The 20,018-nt window shown below is 47.1% G+C and overlaps 1 protein-coding gene across 2 annotated transcripts in view; it reads left to right on the top strand.

Moving 5' to 3' along the window:
• The window catches only part of trps1 (trichorhinophalangeal syndrome I), an 81,514-nt gene extending 65,741 nt beyond the window's left edge, over positions 1-15,773 (top strand). For both annotated transcript variants that reach the window (XM_029166279.3, XM_029166278.3), the window contains 2 exons: positions 7,839-7,961; positions 10,338-15,773. In XM_029166279.3, coding sequence (XP_029022112.1) covers positions 7,839-7,961; positions 10,338-11,861 — 1,647 coding nt within the window. In that variant the 3' untranslated portion in view covers positions 11,862-15,773. The remainder of the gene's footprint in view (positions 1-7,838; positions 7,962-10,337) is intronic.
• Positions 15,774-20,018: the final 4,245 nt, after the last annotated feature.

The raw sequence follows: 20,018 nt of genomic DNA, 5'->3' as shown, positions 1-20,018 counted from the left end.
CTTCTTTTAGTCTCTTCTTAATCATTTTAAGTCTTCGTCCTCTCTCCGTTTCTGCTCCCTTTTTCCCACTCATCACTCCTTTTCAGTATCTTTCTCCCCTCAATTAGGCAAATCTTGCCTGTCCAAGGTCATTTGGCAATTAAGATGTATTGCCAGCGTGGGTGTGTGTCCGCGCACACCTCGGCTAACTTGTTTAAATTAAAACAATATGAAACAATTAGCTCCACAGCTGTTATCATCAATCCCAAATGGAGATTTAAGAAATGGTGGAACAGGTAGTTTGTCATGCCGGTGTGAACCGAGGGACATGTGTTTGGGAATGTTTGGGCCTTTTTAGCTTTCAAGGACATTGCTGTGCAGGCTTTCCTCGTAATTCCATTTTGCCCAAGTCTTGCTAGGTTCCAGTGTAACGGGGGCGTCCGTTAGCCAATGAGCCGCCACCGTTTAATGTTTAATGTTGGTTCAGGTCGGAGCCTCATTGTGTTTCTCTGTGCAGCCAAACCAGTGAGTTGACTGTTAGCGCAACGGCACCTGAATGGGTCATGTGGGTCGCTGCTGTGTGGGAATCAACCCACTCAACCATTCTCAGATAAACAATAACACAGAGTCTAAGACAGTTAATAAGACACTTAATACCGTTGGATAAGAGCACAGGTATTAAGGATGCACATTATTATAACTCTCCCTCTCTTTTCCTTTGGGCAGTGGGGTGAGTTAAGGTTTCAGTGTCCTGGTTTCCACACCAGATTATGTGTGTGTGTGTGTGTGTGTGTGTGTGTGTGTGTGTGTGTGTGTGTGTGTGTGTGTGTGTGTGTGTGTGTGTGTGTGTGTGTGTGTGTGTGTGTGTGTGTGTGTGTGAACCTGCAGGGCCTTCCCATAATGACACACATACACATTTCCTCTGTTCTCCTCCTCTCTCGCTCTCTCTCTCTCTCTCTCTGTTACGTGGTGCTTTGCTGGTCAGTGTGAAGTGGGTCACTGCACTCCGCTCACAAACATCACAAAGTTTTCCAAGGAAGGAAATATAATTTTAGATAAAGAAAATAACTTCAATACAAGGAAAAGCTTTACTGATACGGCTGCATGAAGAAGATAAACACAAACTAGAGAAATCAGAGAAAATACTTATTTTATGTAACTTAAATGTCTTTTTCTATTCATCCAGCGATGCCTCACAGACCTTCTGTTAGCAACTATTTTCATTCATTAACCTTTTTCATATGGGGGAAAACGGGGCACGTGTTTTACTGAAGGTTTGACGTAGTTCTGATGCTTCGCCTCCTGTTCTTCAGTCCAACATTGAATCATAGAGATGTGTATTAAACAAAAGTGTGTGTCTGTTACTGTATCTTACTGATGAGACTTTAGCTGAGTATCAGCCTGGCTACAGGTACAAACCTCGCACTAGAATGGGGTCTCGGGGTCCGTGGTCTGCATGGACTGAGGCCGTTTATCAAAATGAGATCAAGCCGGAACGATTCCCCTCCTTCTCTTTTTGCTAATGCACTTCTTTTGCGTTGTCTCTCTCACTCTCGATCGCCCACAGTTCACCGGTTACCAGCCTTTTAACCGGAGTGAGCATAACCGTCACGTTGAGGCGACCTCCGTCGTTTATCAAAATTGGATCAATGCAAATAGGGTTTTGTTTAAGTGCAGCTCGCGTTGTGTTTGTGGAGCCGGCCGCGCGCTTCGCTCGGAGGAGCCGAGGGCCTCACTTCATGTGCAGCCGCACACGGGACGGAGGAAAAGGAGGAGCGGGGAGAGGATGATGAGGAGGGATGAAGGAGTGGAAGCAGGGAAACGAGGCCTCGTGAGTGAGTGTGGGAGCTGAAGAGGGGGAGACGTTGACCTCACCCTCCTTTTGTGCCAAGTTATAAAATGTGTATGTCCCCGTGACGTCATCCGGTCGGGACTTTTCTGCTGCTTTTCTTTCAGACACTCCTTCTTTCTTTGAGAGCTCTGCAGTAGTATCTCATTAACAAAGGCGCCACCGCCATTCACTGCATCCAGGCTTTTTTTTTTGGTGTTTTTTTTTTTTTTTTAACAACGGTCACGTCGCACCGTTATCGCACCCCGGTGCAACGACTTTGCGTCAGCAATTAAAAGTGTCTCGCATTAAAAGCAACACGTATAACAAGTGACAGTCAGTAATTCAAGGTGCTGATGCAGAATTTCAGGCCAATTTCCCACCGTCATCATTATCAGCATCTGGACGCCCATCAACACCAATCAATGCCAAGCGATCATCACCCTCCTCCTGTTTATACCGTCACGTCCGCGCTCCCCTGGGGGATAAAGGGCTCATCTCACCTCTTTTTATTCATGGGGACTCTTTGACGTCAGCGTGTTTTGGTCTCGTCTGTTTATGGAAACATATTCCTTAAAACACGGTGACAGGCGTTAATCGGCTGCTGCGCTGGGTTCACGCGCGTGTCGCCTGTTTTTGCAGTAGAGCTTCTCCATTTACGTAGGCGGCGTGTTTATTCTGAGCAGGAAGCACAGTGGTGAGTACTGTGGCGCTGGAAGACAAATCCAGAATATTAAAGACGAGTCCTACAGCTTCTCTGCGTCTCACGCTGCATCAATGGATTTTACTTATTCTAAAAGCGTCGTCACGTCATCAGACTTTTTTTTTTTGCTCCTAAAATTAGATTTCCTTAAAGTTCTATCACCGTGGCCTCTAAGGAGGGGAGGCTGCGCTCCAGTGGTGCTGTTGTGCTGCAGGCTGTGTGGAGGCGCCGAAGGTCGGGCTCAGAGCGACTGGACGGGAGGTTCTGTGTTAGAACGCGGGTTCTGTCAGGCACCACTCCCTTCATTCATTCCTGGCATTATTCCTACTTTACCGTCTTTTTGTGTGTATTAGTTTCATGTAATCTTGTATTGTGGGGTACCTGGCTAATTGGTGCTGATCCAAACCGCAGCGTGCTGCGTTCCTACAGTGTGTTATTATCCTTTTATACATGTCTCTTGGCTCCCGAGGGGATAATTAGTCGTTTGGTTGCACCCTTCGCGCAGGGAGGGCCTTTCGAATTTGCGGCTGCATTGTCGTGTCATTTGAGTGGATTCTAAGCAGAGACGCAGCCTCCAATGCAAGTCGCAGCTGGATAGTGTGTTGTTTGTTTTCCTCCTTCAGCTGATTGCTGACGCCTTCGCCCCCAAAGTTGAAGATAGCGGTGCACTCCTCTGATCTGTGTTCACCTTTAAAAGCTTCTAGCTATTTGCCAGGCTTTGTCCTGTTTGGGCTGTTATTTAAAATCAGGTCTTTGTCGAATGAATAGTCGATGCAGTAGGTGGTTGTTGGAGGCCTCTGTCAGATCGGTTCCAGATGCTTTTCAGTGTGTGGACGTGTAGGAAGAACTGATGTGGTGAATCCTTATCTGAGACTGTCCTTTATTATTGTGCACAGGTTGTGTGTGTGTGTGTGTGTGTGTGTGTGTGTGTGTGTGTGTGTGTGTGTGTGTGTGTGTGTGTGTGTGTGTGTGTGTGTGTGTGTGTGTGTGTGTGTGTGTGTGTGTGTGAAGCGAGCATCTGATCCATTGCATGGGATATTGGACTTGGCAGTATGGAATTTAGTTAATTCCTCCAGCTAGTCCTCTAGCTTGATTAAATAATCGCTCATTTAATGCAAGTCAGTGGATGTATCAGTATAAGTGTGTTCCTCTGTGCTGGTGCTGACTTACTCTCTAAGTGAATTAAATGTTGGGAGGCTTTGTCTAGAAGCTTATTCTTACACAGCACAGACGCTGACTTCTCTTCATCCTCTTTCTCACTCTGTTTGTATTTGCAGATACCATGTCTCACATTCTCTGACATTTACTCATTATGTTTTTATTCACTGTTTTCACCAGGCAGAATGAAAAATCTGTGTGTTTGGGTTTTGTTGTAAAATGAGGTTTCCACCATCATGAAAGTTCAATTCAACATCCACTCCACAGCGAGCACTAGTAACTCCCCGTCTTCCAGCACAGACTCAGTGTGTATTATAACTTCTCATATAGTGTTTTGGCATCTTATAAGCTTTACACTTAACCCATCATATTTTACTGCTTTCCCGATACTCAAACAACACAACCCCCCGGCTCAGCCTCTGTGTTTAGACGTAGACCTAACGTCTGCGTGAACACGGCCTCAGATTCTGAGGCAAAGACAAGTAAAAAGAAAAAAAACGCGAGATGGGAATGAACTGATGTTTCATCTAGGCCACCAGTCTGTCTCATGAAATATTTCAAGTAACACTACGTTCTTTTTACATGCCACATCACATTGGTTACAGATGGCACCAATGCAGAACCCAAACAGTGGATGCTTATCTATTCAGGGCAGCTCTTCCATATAGATCTAAAAGACCATGCAGTGTAAACAGTTTGTACAACATCTGTAGATTTATGGCTTCAGGAGAATCTCTGAGTGGATTCAAAGCCACAGCTGCAGGGTTCAGCCACTGTGTGGTTGCACCATATGTTTTGAAGTTGAATAAAAATCTGATTCTCCAGAATGAAGTTATAATTTATTAGTGCGTTTTATGAGTCACGAAAAAGTCACAGAGAACAGCCCGTAAATTCTGTGTAATTTTAAAGGATAGCAATCACTTTAACCCGTTTAATGGAAAGCCGGCATAGCAGAACAAAACCAGAGTCTCACAGCGAAATTAAAATTGGGAAATCACAGTTTCACAAACAGGGTATGTTCGTGCAGCATCTCTACAACATTCCTGCCTTGAATTTAGTGCCACTAAGTAAAAAGCTGTTTGTCAGAATTAGGAACCAACAAAAGTGACATGAAAGTTATTCGTTCAAGTGTTACATTTGTGCGTGCAACCTCCCACTGAGTAATTAGTGTTTTCATGGCAAATTTCTTGTGTGTAATGTCACTGATCAACACTGAGCTTTTGCTTTGAAGATGTAAAGATGTTTGCTTGTTTTATCAGATAACAGACACTACAAGAATGCTTTAGTATAAAACATCTGTTTACACTGGTCGCTCAATACAACTTCACTAACTTAACCAACCAAAATCTGTATCGACACTTTGAAAGCTGATGTGCCGGCTTGGATTTGTCCTGATTAGGAGGAGAAATCCGCCGACTTCTGCTCGTGTGTGGCTGCGGACACGCGTGACGCCGGCGGTGCCGTTGGAACGGCATCGTAACCTGCAGATAAATAGCTGTCATTAAGCCCCTGAGCTCTAATTACCTGCAGGCCTCCTCTGCAGGCTGAGGTGTGCGGGGGAGGCCTGGTACCGGCGATTCATCAGGAAAACGCTCACATCCTGCAGCCGCACTCCGCCACAGAGGTTGCAGCACAGGCAGCGGTGCGTTCACACGTGTGGCTGCGTGTTTGCATGCACATAGCGACCGGCCGGCAGCTGAATAAGGTGCTTGGAGTTCATCATGTTCCTGACACCGAATCACTGTCTTAGTGTGTCTGGCATTGCAGCCCTCATCCAAGTCTAGCTTCCCTTCATTAGGCGGTAGAAGCATATATTTTCAGGTGTGTGTGTGTGTGTGTGTGTGTGTGTGTGTGTGTGTGTGTGTGTGTGTGTGTGTGTGTGTGTGTGTGTGTGTGTGTGTGTGTGTGTGTGTGCCATGCGGGGCAGCTGTGAGGCCATATGTGAGTGATTTGGGTGCTTGGAGGGAAACTGAATTCTGATGACAGACGCACTGTTTGGCTTGCAATACGACACACACACACATGCACACACACACGCGCACACACACACAGGAAACATACATCAATCAATCACCTGGCTCCGTCTCGCTACATGTGGCGGCCGTATGGTGTGTGGAGCGTACACACAGACAGGCTTCGGCTCAGTGTGCCACTGAGAGGCTTTTGGTCGGGAAGCAGGAAAATACATGGATCATTAATACGTTGAAATTAGCTCAGGTGTTTATGACGTACATTATCAGACTCAGGATCATTTATTGTGCTCACACTGAGCACGAATAAATACTTTCCGGCATTCAACATTAATAGTCATTAGCAACTAGTGTGTAAATGACAGTGTAAATCATTTATTTAAAGCGTTTTTTGTAATGTGCTTGAAAATTGCATTTACACAGTGTAATAATGACCAATTTATCATTTTAATCTGAGCAGTAAATTGCTTATAAACCCTGGTATTTATGTGTGAGTCATCATCTGAATCATAAAGTAAATGATTCATAAACTGCTTAAATGCTCATCTGTACATGTGATTGTTAGACGTACCAGCAAGGAGTGCGTTACTGTAAATACTGCAGCGTCAGCAGCGATGAACTGAGCTAGTTTATAAACCTTTACCATCTCAAACTGACAAGCACCAGCACTAAAGTCCAATTAGCCACTTTATTAGGTACCCCCGTACAGTCCAATGCACACAACACAGCAGCTCCACCTGAGTTTAATGTCACACGGCGCTGACGCTGTCAGAAAGGCGATCGTCTACTATAAATGTTAAATATCGGTATTCAGACCACAGCGGGTGCTGGAGTCATGCTGGAGAATATTCTGGGGTGCGTTTGTGTGAGGTTTGGATAGAATGTAAAAGTGATTAATGCCGCTGTGATACTTGCGGTGCATCGTACTGTTAAAACAAGCGAACGCTGCTCTCCCCACTGGTTCTTCTGCTTTTTGCTGGCAGTTGGAGTCAGATGCTCCGTGGAAGCGCTGGTGGTGGCTCCATCTGTGGCACTGAGACCACAGAACGCCTCAGTGAAGTGCTGCTCTCCTTTTGTGAAGAAGTTGAAGTGTTTTTTAACTTCTGCGTAGCACTAGGTGCTCCGAGCCTCCCAGAAATATGCTAAACTCTCAGAGCTGTCATGACCATAAAACAAAAAGAAGCCGGCGCTGAAGTGAGGAGGTCCCAGCAGACACAAAGTCCATGATGGAGGGAGAGGAAGCTGCTGATTGGGATAGAAGAGAAAACAAAAGGGGGGGGGGGGGTTGCAGCTACACACAAGGTGTGTTATGAATTTCAGTGCGTTAGACCCCGGGCGCCTACAGTATGCAGATATTCGCAAACACAACCACGCTCAGATAATCAGCTGCTTAAGTCAAAAGGAGACAAAGACATGCGTAACTCACGGGTCAATTGAGATAAACTCCTGACGGGAAAGTAAGAAGTGAGGAGGTGAAAAACAACAGGAGCGCGAGCGGCGGTTCTGGAGAAGAAAGATGACGTATGCCGTCCTCTCAGGGTCATATAGGTGGAGAATGGGGCCAGAGACTTAATGGGATGGAGAAACGTTGTGATTGGCTCATTACTATGATGGAGCACGTTGCCACGGCAATTGGCCTTTTCACCCCCCATCCTTCCTTGCACACACTACTTCTCTATGCGCCGCTGCTCCGTGAACTGCAGGGGTGTGTGCATGGAGCTAATACAGTAAAAGTCAAACACTTACCTGTAAAGTACCTCCGCAGTTCAGATAAACACTGAAACACTTTATGCTACAAGGTGAAAGCATAGCTCATCTTTGTTCCCCCTCAGCGGAGTAGTACTTGACAAAATTACCACAGTATGTCACATCCCTCTCAGAAGTGTCCAAGTTCTCCTTCAGAGAGACACACACTCGCGCTGAAAACACACAATTCCTTATTTAACTCCCTCCGTTCAAGTGTATTTGCTGTTTTTATTAACCTTGTTCTAGACGAAGGGAGTGAGTGTAGAGGAGAACGCTGTTCTCACTATGATTTTCCCATTAGGATGTGATGTACGACAACGCATCAGCACCTCCAAACAAATTTCAGAGCCCGTCCATTGGTTTTCATTGGCCTCAACGTTTAAACCGAAGCACTGCAGCATCTCTTTGTTTCCACTTTCTGAGTGTTTCCCCACTGTCTGTGTGTTTTCTGCAGCGACGCCGAGGCAGCGGCGTCTTCTGCGCCAACTGTTTGACCACCAAGACGTCGCTGTGGAGGAAGAACGCCAACGGAGGCTACGTCTGCAACGCGTGCGGCTTATACCAAAAACTCCATTCGGTAAGGCCTGAGCAGACGAGGTCGGGGGCCTGTGACGCTTTGAGCAGGATGCGTCCTTGTGCAAACGTTAACCCGCGGTGCTGAGCTCATAAACGCCGTGCTGGCTCGAGTAAGCAGTGCATCGGACAGCCTCATAGATGCTCTGCTGTGTCTTAGGCTCGTCCACGGAGCAGGTGTGACCACCAATTATCACTGCTCCTCTCTGACTGATTAGGATTACGGTGCAAATTAAATGGCGCGTGCCGCCGTTAAGCTCCCGTGTATGTTCTGTGAATCCCGCTGCGAAAGGAGTAATATTGTGGAAAAAAGTATATTTGATTTGGCAGCGCTGGGAGTTACAGCCCATGTCAGCGGCGACGGTGAGGCAGCTCTGTGGAGTGAGAAATATGATGGAATGAATCAACTTTACCATCTCAGCCTGGGGAAAGTCTATGGAAATCCCAAATTTAATTAGACTATATGAATTACAGATGAGATAAAGAGCCAGCCTGGAATTCAGTTCACTTCAGAATATCAAGCCTTTTCACCTGAGCTATGTTTATAAGGGCTTGAATCTCATTTCACACTTCACTATACATATGCAACTCAGGGGTTTACAAATATTACCCGCGCTGAACCAGCCGTCAGGTCCCACATGCGAATGTATCCTGATAAATGTTTGATATTGGCCTAAATCAGGTGCTCCAACTTCAAAGTGAGCAAAAATGCCTAAGTTTAATAAACCGCAGCGCTAATGGACGCATCAGTGGCTTGACCATGTTACAACCAGAGCAACGTGCTGCAATCATCCACTGGAGCTTTAAAGGCTTCTTTGAGGGCGACGAGCGCGGCAGTCGTCTCCTTTCTGCCCCTGCGGACGTCCCCGGTTCAACCCGTGCCCCGCGTCTGCTGCTCCAATCTCTCCGCTCTTGGCAATCTTCACGACAACCATATTTTATATCCCATAATAAAAGTTTTATATGCTCTACACACATTATTGGAGAGGATAGCAGCTAGTAAAACACTCGAGAGTAAGAGAGGGAGGAGGGGAGAGTTATGAATAAAGAGGAGGCGGAAGCTGCATGAAAAGGGGGGGAAACGAAGAGATGGGAGATAATTCGAGGTGAGGCAGAATCTGGTCACGAGGAGCTCCATCTGAAAGGTTTTAGTGATGGAACTGACATAACGTGGTCATAGCGGAGGCTGTTACTCTTCCCACTTACGGCGGCCGCCCAGGGCAGAGGTCCAGGTGATTGATACAAACCTGTGGACACACGTGCTCTCCTCTGCTCCAGTTGTTACAGTCGTCTCCACCAGGAGCCGGACGTCCCACACTGGGAATTACGCTGTCTCTGCCCTCCTCACACACGGATGATTTAATGTACACACAGGGCCTCAGACGCGGGCCTGATATACACATTCACGCGCCAAGCACTGGCCCAGCGCAGAATTTGAAAACATGAGAGCTTTATTGATTTTTGTTTCCTTTCCCGTTGTACTTTCATCCACTTTAACATCTATTTGATTGTGTTCTATTGCTCCATCATGCGATTTCTTTTGTAGCAAGCTCCGCATCACTGACACAGACACACAGTTACATCGACCCTCACCACCGTCCACATATAAATAGTGGTTTTAAATCTTTGTAAGTCTAGTTTAATTTATCTTTTCTTTTAATTAATGCCATGTGTGGGTCACTAATCCGACTGTGTTACAGAGACCTTGATTATTCAATAATGAAAGAATAACAAGTCGTTATGTTTGAGTTGACGCTTTAAACTATATTGTTTATTTTACTTCCAGGAAAAGGGAGATCTTCCACTAATTCGCCTGGAAGTGTTTTGATTTTGTTGGCATGTATTTAGATATAAAAGATCAAAAAAGGTTTCATCATCGTTTGTAAATCTTTTCGGAGCACTTTATTAAGCCCAGTGGGAAGTGCAACGAGCGAGGAGCTCTGCAGAAACCGTGTGCTGTGAATGTTACTGAGCAGTTTTTAGTCTTGGGGAATTCTTCTTGCTCTGAATTTCCTACCGGCTCCCGAATGTAAAAAAGTATTAGGCTGTAGCGCTTTAATGTTTTCTCCAGTGGAGCCCACACAACACAAGTGTGTGATAGGCAGCTACTCTCAGCCTTGAGGGGAAGAGAGCTACTTGATGACTGTTAACACATGAAGGAAGGCATGCGTTCAAAACATGTGTCTTATCAATGAGCTCTTGAAGGCTAAACTCTATTTACAGCAAATGTAAGTGCTCCCTCTTGTGGTGAGGGCAAAAACAACAGTCCCAGGGAGCCGAGTATGCTGAATGTCTTGTTGTAGAGCTTGTTTACGACTGCTAATTATAGTTGTGTTATTCTCTTGAAATTAATTGTTCTTTCTCCATTTTCTTTTTCTAGACACCCAGACCTCTAAACATCATAAAGCAGAACAATGGTGAGCAGATAATCCGGCGCCGCACGCGAAAGCGGCTCAACCCCGAGTCGCTGTCGTCCGAGACGCCGCCCACAAAGCAGCCGCGCGCCACCGGCGAGGAGCGCGTGAACGGCGACGAGTCGGACCGGAGCTGCGCCTCCGTCAAGAACCAGCAGCCGTCCCCTCGCTCGCGCTCCCCCCGCTCCACCCAGGCCTTCCTGGCCAATCAGACGCTGGAGATCCACAGGCGCATGCCTCCGCTCCTCCTGCCGTCGCACCCCCCCTCCTCGCTAGCGGCGGAGGGCAACGGGGGCATCGCCGACGGAGGGATATCCAAGGTGGAGGGGGGCAAAGGGGCCGGGTCCGAGAGAGGCAGCCCCATTGAAAAATACATGCGTCCGTCGAAACCCTCCAGTTATTCGCCCCCGGGGTCTCCCATTGAAAAATACCAGTATCCCCTTTTCTCTTTACCGCTGCCATTAACACTCTCACCTGATTTGACACCTGAGTCAGACTGGCTCAGGTTTTGGACCAAGTATAAGATGGCAGCCGCCTCCGGGGTTCCTGGGAACATCAGCACTCTGAGCCCCGGTGGCCTCGCCAATAACGCCCATTATCTCGGTGCCATGGTGACGCCGGTACAGCATCATCAGCAGAGCTACACCGTGCCTTACTGTGCCTCTCCCTACTCCCCCCTCCCGCCGCCTCCTGCCCCTCCTCACTATCCTCCTCCTCCTCTTCATCCTCAAACCTCCTCCTCCTCACCGTCAACAGAAAACGACGCTCCTCTGGATCTCGCAATAAGACAGCGAGATTCGAGTTCTGCCAACGCGCACGCGTCCACAAACGGCGCCGAGGCGAGGAGGCAGGAGGCGCCGCCCGGCGAGAGGCTGAGGGAGACCTGGGGAGGAGAGAAGGACGAGGAGGAGAGGACAGATGAAGGGGCCAACCAGGTGGAAGAGGTCACGGGCGACGAAAAGCGGCGTCTGGCAGCGGGTCGATCGAAAGATACGGCGGAGGCGTCCACGCAGGACGATCTGACCAATCGCTGCGTCCACTGCGGGATCTGCTTCCTCGACGAGGTCATGTACGCCCTGCACATGAGTTGCCATGGTGACCAGGGGCCATACCAGTGCAGCTTCTGCCTCCACGTGTGTCTGGACCGCTACGACTTCACCACGCACATTCAGAGGGGCCTCCACAGGTACGCGGCCGAGGCGGCGCGCGAGGGCGAGGGCGAGGACGGCGAGCGCGTGAGCCGAGCGGAGAGCGGTCGGCACGAAGCCACGGCCGACGGCGACGCCGCGGGTACGCGTCACGATCCACACCAGGAAACAACGGGCGCCGGTGCCGACGACGGCGGACCAGGAAGTGATAAGGAGGCGGGGTCAGACGTAACAAAGCAGGAAGTAGGAAGCAAACTGGTGTCAGACGACCCCACAGACGCCCCCGAGGTCACAACTGCTGCGGAGTCTAAAGACTTGGATGAGAACACAGGGAGTGATTAAAAGTGATGCCTTTGACTCATACAGACCTTTAAACAGGTTTCAGTGGATGAATAAGCTGTATGCCTCCATGTTCCTAGAGGCTAGCTCATGTCAAGATGGGCACTAAATGGAACACATCCTAATGCTGGAAGCACTCGGCTGTCAAATGCTCAGAAATCATTGTAGGATCCTGCTGAACTGCTGCAGGGATAGTTGGGAGACATGGCTGGAATCCTACGTTGAGTGACGGTCACTTGACAGCTCTGTGGCAAGTATTCCACAACAACAGAGTTCAGGCATGCAGCTGAAATTACCTTTAATAAACAGCCACTCTGCAGATGAGAGGACTGAAAGCGCCGCCGAAAGTGGGACTGGTCTCGTTCCGGATGAGCCGGTTGAGCTCGGCGTCTGCTGAAGAGCAGAGCAAAAAAAAAAAAAAAATGAAAGCGCTAGAAGCAAAACACTTAGAAGGAACGTGACAGAGGGAATCTGTAACGCGTCACGCCAAACGGAACCACGAGCTGGTCCAAGTCCGGTGCCTCCAGACGCCTACCTTGGTGCAGTCCGACCACACGTGGTCAGAACTGCTCTGTTTTTCCCGCTGCGCGAATGCATTTGAAGCCAAAACTGTCTCCGCTGCAGATCGGCTGGTTCAAAAGCAACTGTTACACGGGCGTGAAGCGTTCTCGGATCAATGCAAAATCACCATCGCTGCAAGTGGCCTGCGACGGGAGGCGGAGTGGGCCCGGTTGGGCCGTAACCAGCGTCAGCCGGGCCCCAAGTGTTCTCTTCACCCGTTTGGATCGGTCCAAGTGACGTACTTTTCTACCTTCCTCCGTGCCATGAAACTAGCTATGTGCCTGGCTGCCTGCCTAATAGAACAACCATCTATTAACCTGCTTAACATTTATATTAATAATAATAATGGTAATAATAAGAATTATGACAATGTTATATTACAAACATGCAATTTGCTACATTTTACAGTATAATATGTTATTTTGTAAAGGCAAATAATGCTTTTTTTTGCAGGAAATGGTACTATAAAAAACTAGATAGTGTTTTTTCTGTTGTTTTTCTGTTTGTCGAGGAGACTTGTTACTTGGATAACAGGCGTCTCACAGACGCGGTACGGGGAGAAGCGCGGGGGGGGTGGTTTGTGTGTACGTGTGCGTTTGTGTAATTGCATTCACGTGCGTGAGGATGCCTCCGTCCCCAGCCGCTGATCTAAACTTAATGAAGGCTTGTGTTGGTGTTTCAGTCCTCAGGGGTCACGCGTGTTACACACACACACCCACCTGTTCATAGCATGTGACACATCACTTTTACATGAATGGTCTAATGGTTTGAGCATGTTCTCATGTTGTTTATTCGTCAGTAGATCGACACGATCTTAGTATGTAACATTTTGTCGTATGTCTTTTATGTTGTTAGATGACATTATTTTATAGAGAGCCTTAGGGAGAAAAACCCTAAATTCTATCAAAAGGATCGATTATTTGGGTTCAGCTCTGGGTTGAGTCTACGGAGCTTCTTGCCCACAGTGTTTAATTCAGCCTATCTCGTATGTAGGTTGCCTCTATGTAGCATGTTAGCATCTGCAAAATAAGTTGCCTTTACTAGAGACAGGAACTGTTACGTGTTAGACCTGGATCACATTGAAAACATGGGATGTAAAGCTACGTTTTATTACTCGAATGAAGTAAAGTCGTCACCTTGCTTTCAGCTCCAACCAGCTCAGCCCAGTCGACGTCCAGTTCGTGACAGCTGCGTCCTTAAGCCAAACCTTTTTACGCCTCTCATGCTTACGTGTTGCCGCTGAGGGAGCGCGGACGGCGCGGTCTCTCCCCATCAGGGCAACATTGTGTCCGCGTAGTTTATTTTTCTAAGGGGGATCCCTTTCCCAGCCTCGCTGCCTTAGTTGCTAGAAAACAGAGATCACCGCGGGATGTCTTTCTGGGGAATAACAAAAAGCCTGTATGAATCGAACGACAGGAAGGAAGTAGCTAAAGAACGAGGAAGAGATCTATTTTTCTACGCTTATTCAACACATGAATGACAAATATGGCTCCCAGTGCCTGGTAGCTTGTACAGTCTCTTGCAACAGGTACAGTACGTTCCTCTGTTTCTCGTCAGCAGGTTATTTAAGTAGTGATTGATGCTTGAACAGACTGGTACGTTCGCGTTCAAACTGCTTTTAGTTTTAGTTGTTGTCTTTTGTTTTTTTTTTTTGCATGTACGTACACTACTCTGTGGGAATGTTAAGACGTGTGCATTGGTTACTTGGGTATGAAAGACTTATTACCTGGGAGAAGTTCTCTACTGTTCCACTGCTCAGCCGTGTGGCCGCTCTGCCCGTATCTTGGTAAATGTCATTCTGAGGTGTTATTCAAAGCAGGAGTTGAGGCCTTCTTAATCAGTTTTTACAGGTTAACCCGGGACAGCAAAAGGTCAGATTACAACATTATTTCCCAACCAACGGCGAGATGAGATTCCTTTATTGCAGAAATGGGGAGAAGCCAGATAAATTCTGCTCTCGGCTCAGAACTCTATACAGACAGACAGCTGAACTGAAAATGGGAGTGTTTGCCTTAAACCTAAAGCCACCAGGTAATTAATTCAATTTAATAATCATGCATTACAGTCGGGACATGTCGGCCCTCGTTTTAGGAAATCTCGTGGCTGACTTGGAAGAGCTGGGCTTGTTTTGTTTCTCTCTTGAAGAGCTGCTAGCAAAATACAAACTGTTTACATTTTCAAACGTAGCAAAATGAATGAAAGGAACGAAGCACTGACTTGAAAGACACAACAAAGGCGGTGGTGCGAAGAACAGAGGAGCCGGCAAGTTTGTCTGTCCACTAGAAACGCCTTTATTTCTGCGCGAACGTGTGATCAGGGTTTCACACAAGTCTTAAACAAAGGTAAAGGGAGCCGAACGTAACCAATTAAACGGGAAACCAAGTTTGAGGCCGATTCATACACAAAGGGGCCTCTTCTCACTCGTTTAACTGGGCGTGCGTTTCATCACCCTGTAGGACTTGACTGAAAGTCGGATAATGTCCGGGGTCAGTGCACCTGCTGAGGTGGGTGGAACCAGGCCTTGGACGAACACGCCAGATAAAAAGAGCAGGTGCAGCTGTTGCATCGATTGGGCCGCTGGCTTACAGTGTGTTCCGCTTATCCATCGACCTTCTCCCACCCTCTGCTCAGCGCTTGGTGGGACTTAATGGGAGCTGGTCAGGTCACGGCCAACAACAGGTTGATTCTGTTGCCCCAGAACCTTATCATGTCTTCACTTTGTTTCCCCCGGGGGGCTGCCTGACTCGCGCTGATGCCAACGTCGCCCCCCCCCCCCTCATTAACAACTGCAACAGCCTTAAGTTTGATGGCATTTGACGTCAGCGTTTACATTGGAGGGCCTTAACAAGTATTTTAAGTTTTTGTCTCTGTAAGAATGTGTTTAGAAAATGATGCTGTTGCTTGCACTCATTTATTATCTTCTTATTGCCAAGGAAGGGACGACACACACACACACACACACACACACACACACACACAGGTACAGGTTGAGTGTACATTTAGTGGTGTACAGTATTAACCATGAGAGGCCAGTTTATGGTTGGCCAGACGTACACACGTGCATGCATACACACATAAGCGTTGTACATTTAACCAGCATATGTTAGTGGAATTTTGTGTCTTTTCTGTTGAATGGCTTTTTTAGACAAACGGGATTCGTTTAGGTTATTTCCTCCCATGTTGTATTTTATTCTGCTACCTTTCTGTACGTTATTGTTTTTAGGTTTTATTTCATGCAAAAATGAAAGTTCAGCAAAAATATTTTGACAACCAAGAAAAGTTTGTTACACAGCTAAACTTGAAGAATAATGTTGATTATGATAATAATTAATAAAAATAATAACAACAACCATACTGATGTGCAGTGGTTTGTGTGTGTGTGAGACCCGGTTTAGCCTCTGTACCAACGCTGGTGAATTTTTCAGCAACAGATTTTGCAATAGAAGAAAGGAAAACCTTCAAACGCACCTCCAGCTGTGCGCTGTGAATGTGGCCACCGGCTCCACCGCGTCCGTGCTTCTGTTCTGATCCACTGTCCCTGATGTCGGGCCGCTTCTTTCATTTTACAAGTATCGGATTATTTTTCACCGGGACACAAATCAAAGAAATCAAACCAGCCCAGTTTTTTATTTCTGTGTGTAAAAACAAATTAGATTCTACATGATTCAAAGATTAATGCAGCCTGACTGTGATGTCCTCATGTCGCACAGATTATTGCTGCGTTAGTCACAATTTGTCGCAAACCAATTATTTCAACATTAAGAAATCTGTTGTCAAGAAACTAAAGTTTAGAATAGAGAGAACTCGCTGACCTGAGCTACGAAGCCATTATGAAGCTGTTCTCACACTCCAGCCGGTTGAATGAAGCAGCTGGACTCGATTGTGCATTTTAATAGACGCCTGCTTTCCTCCGGAGCTGTGGCCTGGTCTGAGCATCAGCCATTCGCATCGGATTTGCTGGAAATTTGTCTGGCAGATCATTACTCTGAAGGAGACGTGTGGAGCTCGGCTTTATTGACACCGGCACCTTTCCTTTAGCACTGCCCTCGGGCCAAACTTGACATTTTTAGCTGCTCTGCCGCTCGGGTTCGGTTTCACAGCAGCGCGATCGTTTGTGTCTCCTGCTGGACGGGATAATGAACGCAGCGTATTTTATTGTTATTAGTGCAAGAGTCTGTTTCATGGCCGAGACTTAAGATAGCGTTGGCGACGTACTGTAAGTGAAGGCTCATTTCCCATCAGGCCGCACCACAGAAGTCCTCTGAGAGCCTATTTAATTATCCCACAACCCTCCTTTGGGTCAGGACCTTTGACAACTTAATCAGCGCAGCAGTGGTATCTGTCACAAGACAAAAAGCTTCTAATCTGTGGTCTATATTATGTTTAGCGTTATCAATTTATCTTTGTGTTTATAATATGAACATTGATTAGAGTTGATTAACTCTGCTTTTGAGCCGGCAGTGGAATTATGTAGTGTGTGTGTGTGTGTGTGTGTCTGTTGAGTATCTAAGTACGTGATGATTGGCCACAGAAAGTCCACGTCGGAGCAGAATACTAAACACCCCGGCGTCTACTGGAGAGGTCAACCCACAGGCGCGTGCAGCTGCACATAATTATCAACCTGTTCAAGGCAAAAGAGAGAAATCAAAGACAAATTAAATAAAGTACGTATCGAATCACAGGCAACAACTTAGCGACGTGTTGGTGGATGTATGAATACATGGAGGGGTTTTCAGCGATTGCAAATGATCTGTGTGCGCAGCATCTCCCTCTGTCTGTCTGTCTGTTCATCTATTTGTCTGTCTGAACACTTCACATGTTTATATATGAGTTACAAACACTGTTGCAGGGTTTGAGTAGGAGTGTGTGTGTGTGTGTGTGTGTGTGTGTGTGTGTGTGTGTGTGGGGCTGCATTAGTAATGTCTTATTTACGCGGAGCAGCGCTGTCATTGCTGTTGTCATGTCTTCATGTGTGCTGATTGAGAGATGAGCGTCTATAGTTTCAGTCCTGACAGATGGAAAGGTCATAAATCTGCGCAGACTTCATTCACAGACGGACAGACGGACGGACAGGAGGAGCAGAGGTTGTGATTAATTGTATCCATCATTTATAAGGCGCTGAGCAGTGCTGCCTCTAACCAGCCCCGTCCCTGCTCAAAGTGTAATTACATCTGGATGCGGCCTCAGCTCGTCGGCTGTGTATCATCAGCTCCACAGCGAACTGAAACTCGAGGCGGAACAGAAGTTCCGATCCTGTAACAGATCACAGAGCAAACTTTACAGCGGCTTAAACGCGCAAACCAGCAGCTAAAATGTGATATCGCCGTAATTTTGAGCAATCGGCCTTTAAAGGACCCAACAGCAGCAATTAATCAGTGCTGAATAGCCGGAGTCGGGCATCCTGAAATATTTCACATATCATTAGTGAAGAAAGCAGCAGAGCAGCGTCATGAAATATAGAAATGAAAAAGTGGCTTCAGAGGCGAGAACAAATTATAGATGAAATGTGAATAAGCATCTTTAACAGCCTCTGGTGATTCTGTTATTAATGAAAACTACCTTTTTGTTTATGAATGTGTCCTTGAGCTCAGGCTGGTTTTATTATACAACCGGACGGTTACGACCAAAACCAGAATAAAATAAAACATTTCTTCTTGTGTGTTTGTTAATGACCTGATCGTCAGAGACACACAGGTTCCATCCTATGTACAGTAAACAGAGGTTCTGCTATGTTTTCTCAACCGTGTGAGTGGATTTTCCACCAACACAGAGCGCTTCAGACCAACTGTATGGACAGAGGCCAGGAAATAAAAAGCCGCTCCAGGATCTTTTTACTCATTTAAATATATTCCCTCCTGGGAAAGCTTGGATGAAGCGGATGGTTCAGACGAGCGCGGGCGTGGAGGGGTCAAGCCGCCCCGGGCCGCGGTCCAGTCCCGGCTCCAGCTCTGCTGCACTGTACTTCCACGGCTTTGGGTTCACACTGCAGCGGTGGTGAAAGTGGAGGTTGGACGTAACCGTGGAGAGCGGCTTCGGACGTTATCACGCCATTCAATGGTCATTATCAGTGGTTATCAGCCCATACGTATGGGCCGGCAGGTGCCCATCTACCTGCTGGCAGCGGTGAATAGGTGCAGTAGGTCCTCTTCATTGATTCATAAGGTTGATCACGGCTCAGATGATTTAACCAGCAGAGTCAGTAGGGGCGCTGTTGAGCGGTTGTTGTTCCGACGGGAGGATCGAAGTTTTTGATTTTGATTTATTAGCGAGCAAAACTTAGCAAGTAGCTAGCGGTATTGTGTTAGCTAACTGTAACCTGAACCCCCCACCCGTTATCCAGCCCTAACCCTAACCACAATAACCTATAATGCTGCTTAACATAGCAACTTAGCTAGCTGTTAGCTGTTCGCGAGGAGGCAGAGCAGGCACCTACTGGCCCATTCGAATGCGCTGATAAGTTCTGATCAGCCCATTCGTAATGGCTGATAACATCCGAAGCGGGTGCCGTGGACATTAACAGACCGAAGCAGACTCTTCCACTGTGGAACCATATGCACTGACCCTTTATGTCCCGTGTGTTGCATATGTGACAAATCCAGGAGTCATTTTGAAGCTATTACATTTCCTTATATAGTGCCGAATGAATCAGAAAGGAACAAATAAGCAAAAACAGTAGGAATCCAGAGTGTGGGGAACCGGGAGGGAGGATGAGGTGATGGCGGCTCACCTCTCCTGTCTCCAATTCATCCATCCATTATTCAGCATACCTCCAGGTCAAACCCTCCGTGTCTTCTTGACATCTCCCTCCTTCTCCTTTATGCTGAACCCCCCCCGTATCTTTCCTATCTCCATCTCTCTGCCTGTCACACTCCCCACATGTGACCTCAGGGATGAGAGGCCTAGCTGTGAAATGTGACTGATACATGTTTTTAGGATTTTAATTATAGACCCGTGCATCGTGCTACAAAAGGGAAGTTTTGCGTCGCGCTGGCACTTTTCTGTGCTCTGCTGTTTTTTTACTGTGTGTGCGCGCAGGGCCTGGTGCTAACAAGACACAAATCCAGGGGCACCTAGAATTGAAACTGTCAGCTGTTTCTCATAAGCAGCCATTTTTTTTGCAATTCACTTGTAAATTCCTTTAAGTACTGAGTCGGCAAAGGTCTTTGTGCCAGTGTGTACCTGTGACCGATAACAGCGCTGCCTCCTTCCAACAGCCTCCAGGCTTGTTTTCCTCTCCCTGGTACAATCCATTGAAAGAAGTCATTCTTCAGACCGAGGCCCGTTTCACTCTCCAAAGCAGAGATGTTTGCCAAGGCGAACTGGAATTGTTTTACTTAAAAATGCGGAGTCAAAGGGGAAATCGGAATTCTCCAGCAGCGCTGATAATAACTCCATGTCGAACATTAAATCGTATTTTTCCGCTATTATCCAGCAGCTGCATTGTTGTAATGCAAGATGTGTTAAGCGTAGAATATGTTAGGCGTCTTATTTTGGAAATCTGAGCAGAAACGCCTCCATCTTCCTATCGCCGGCTGATTGATTGACAGCTCGTGAGCCAATTAAGCGGTGGGCGTCGCCTCGCGTCCGCGCGTGTTCCGT

This window comes from Betta splendens, chromosome 11 (assembly GCF_900634795.4).
Source record: "Betta splendens chromosome 11, fBetSpl5.4, whole genome shotgun sequence".
Lineage (NCBI taxonomy): Eukaryota > Metazoa > Chordata > Actinopteri > Anabantiformes > Osphronemidae > Betta > Betta splendens.
Note: the sequence above shows the minus strand (reverse complement) of the source record. Positions and strands in the feature narration are given on the sequence as shown.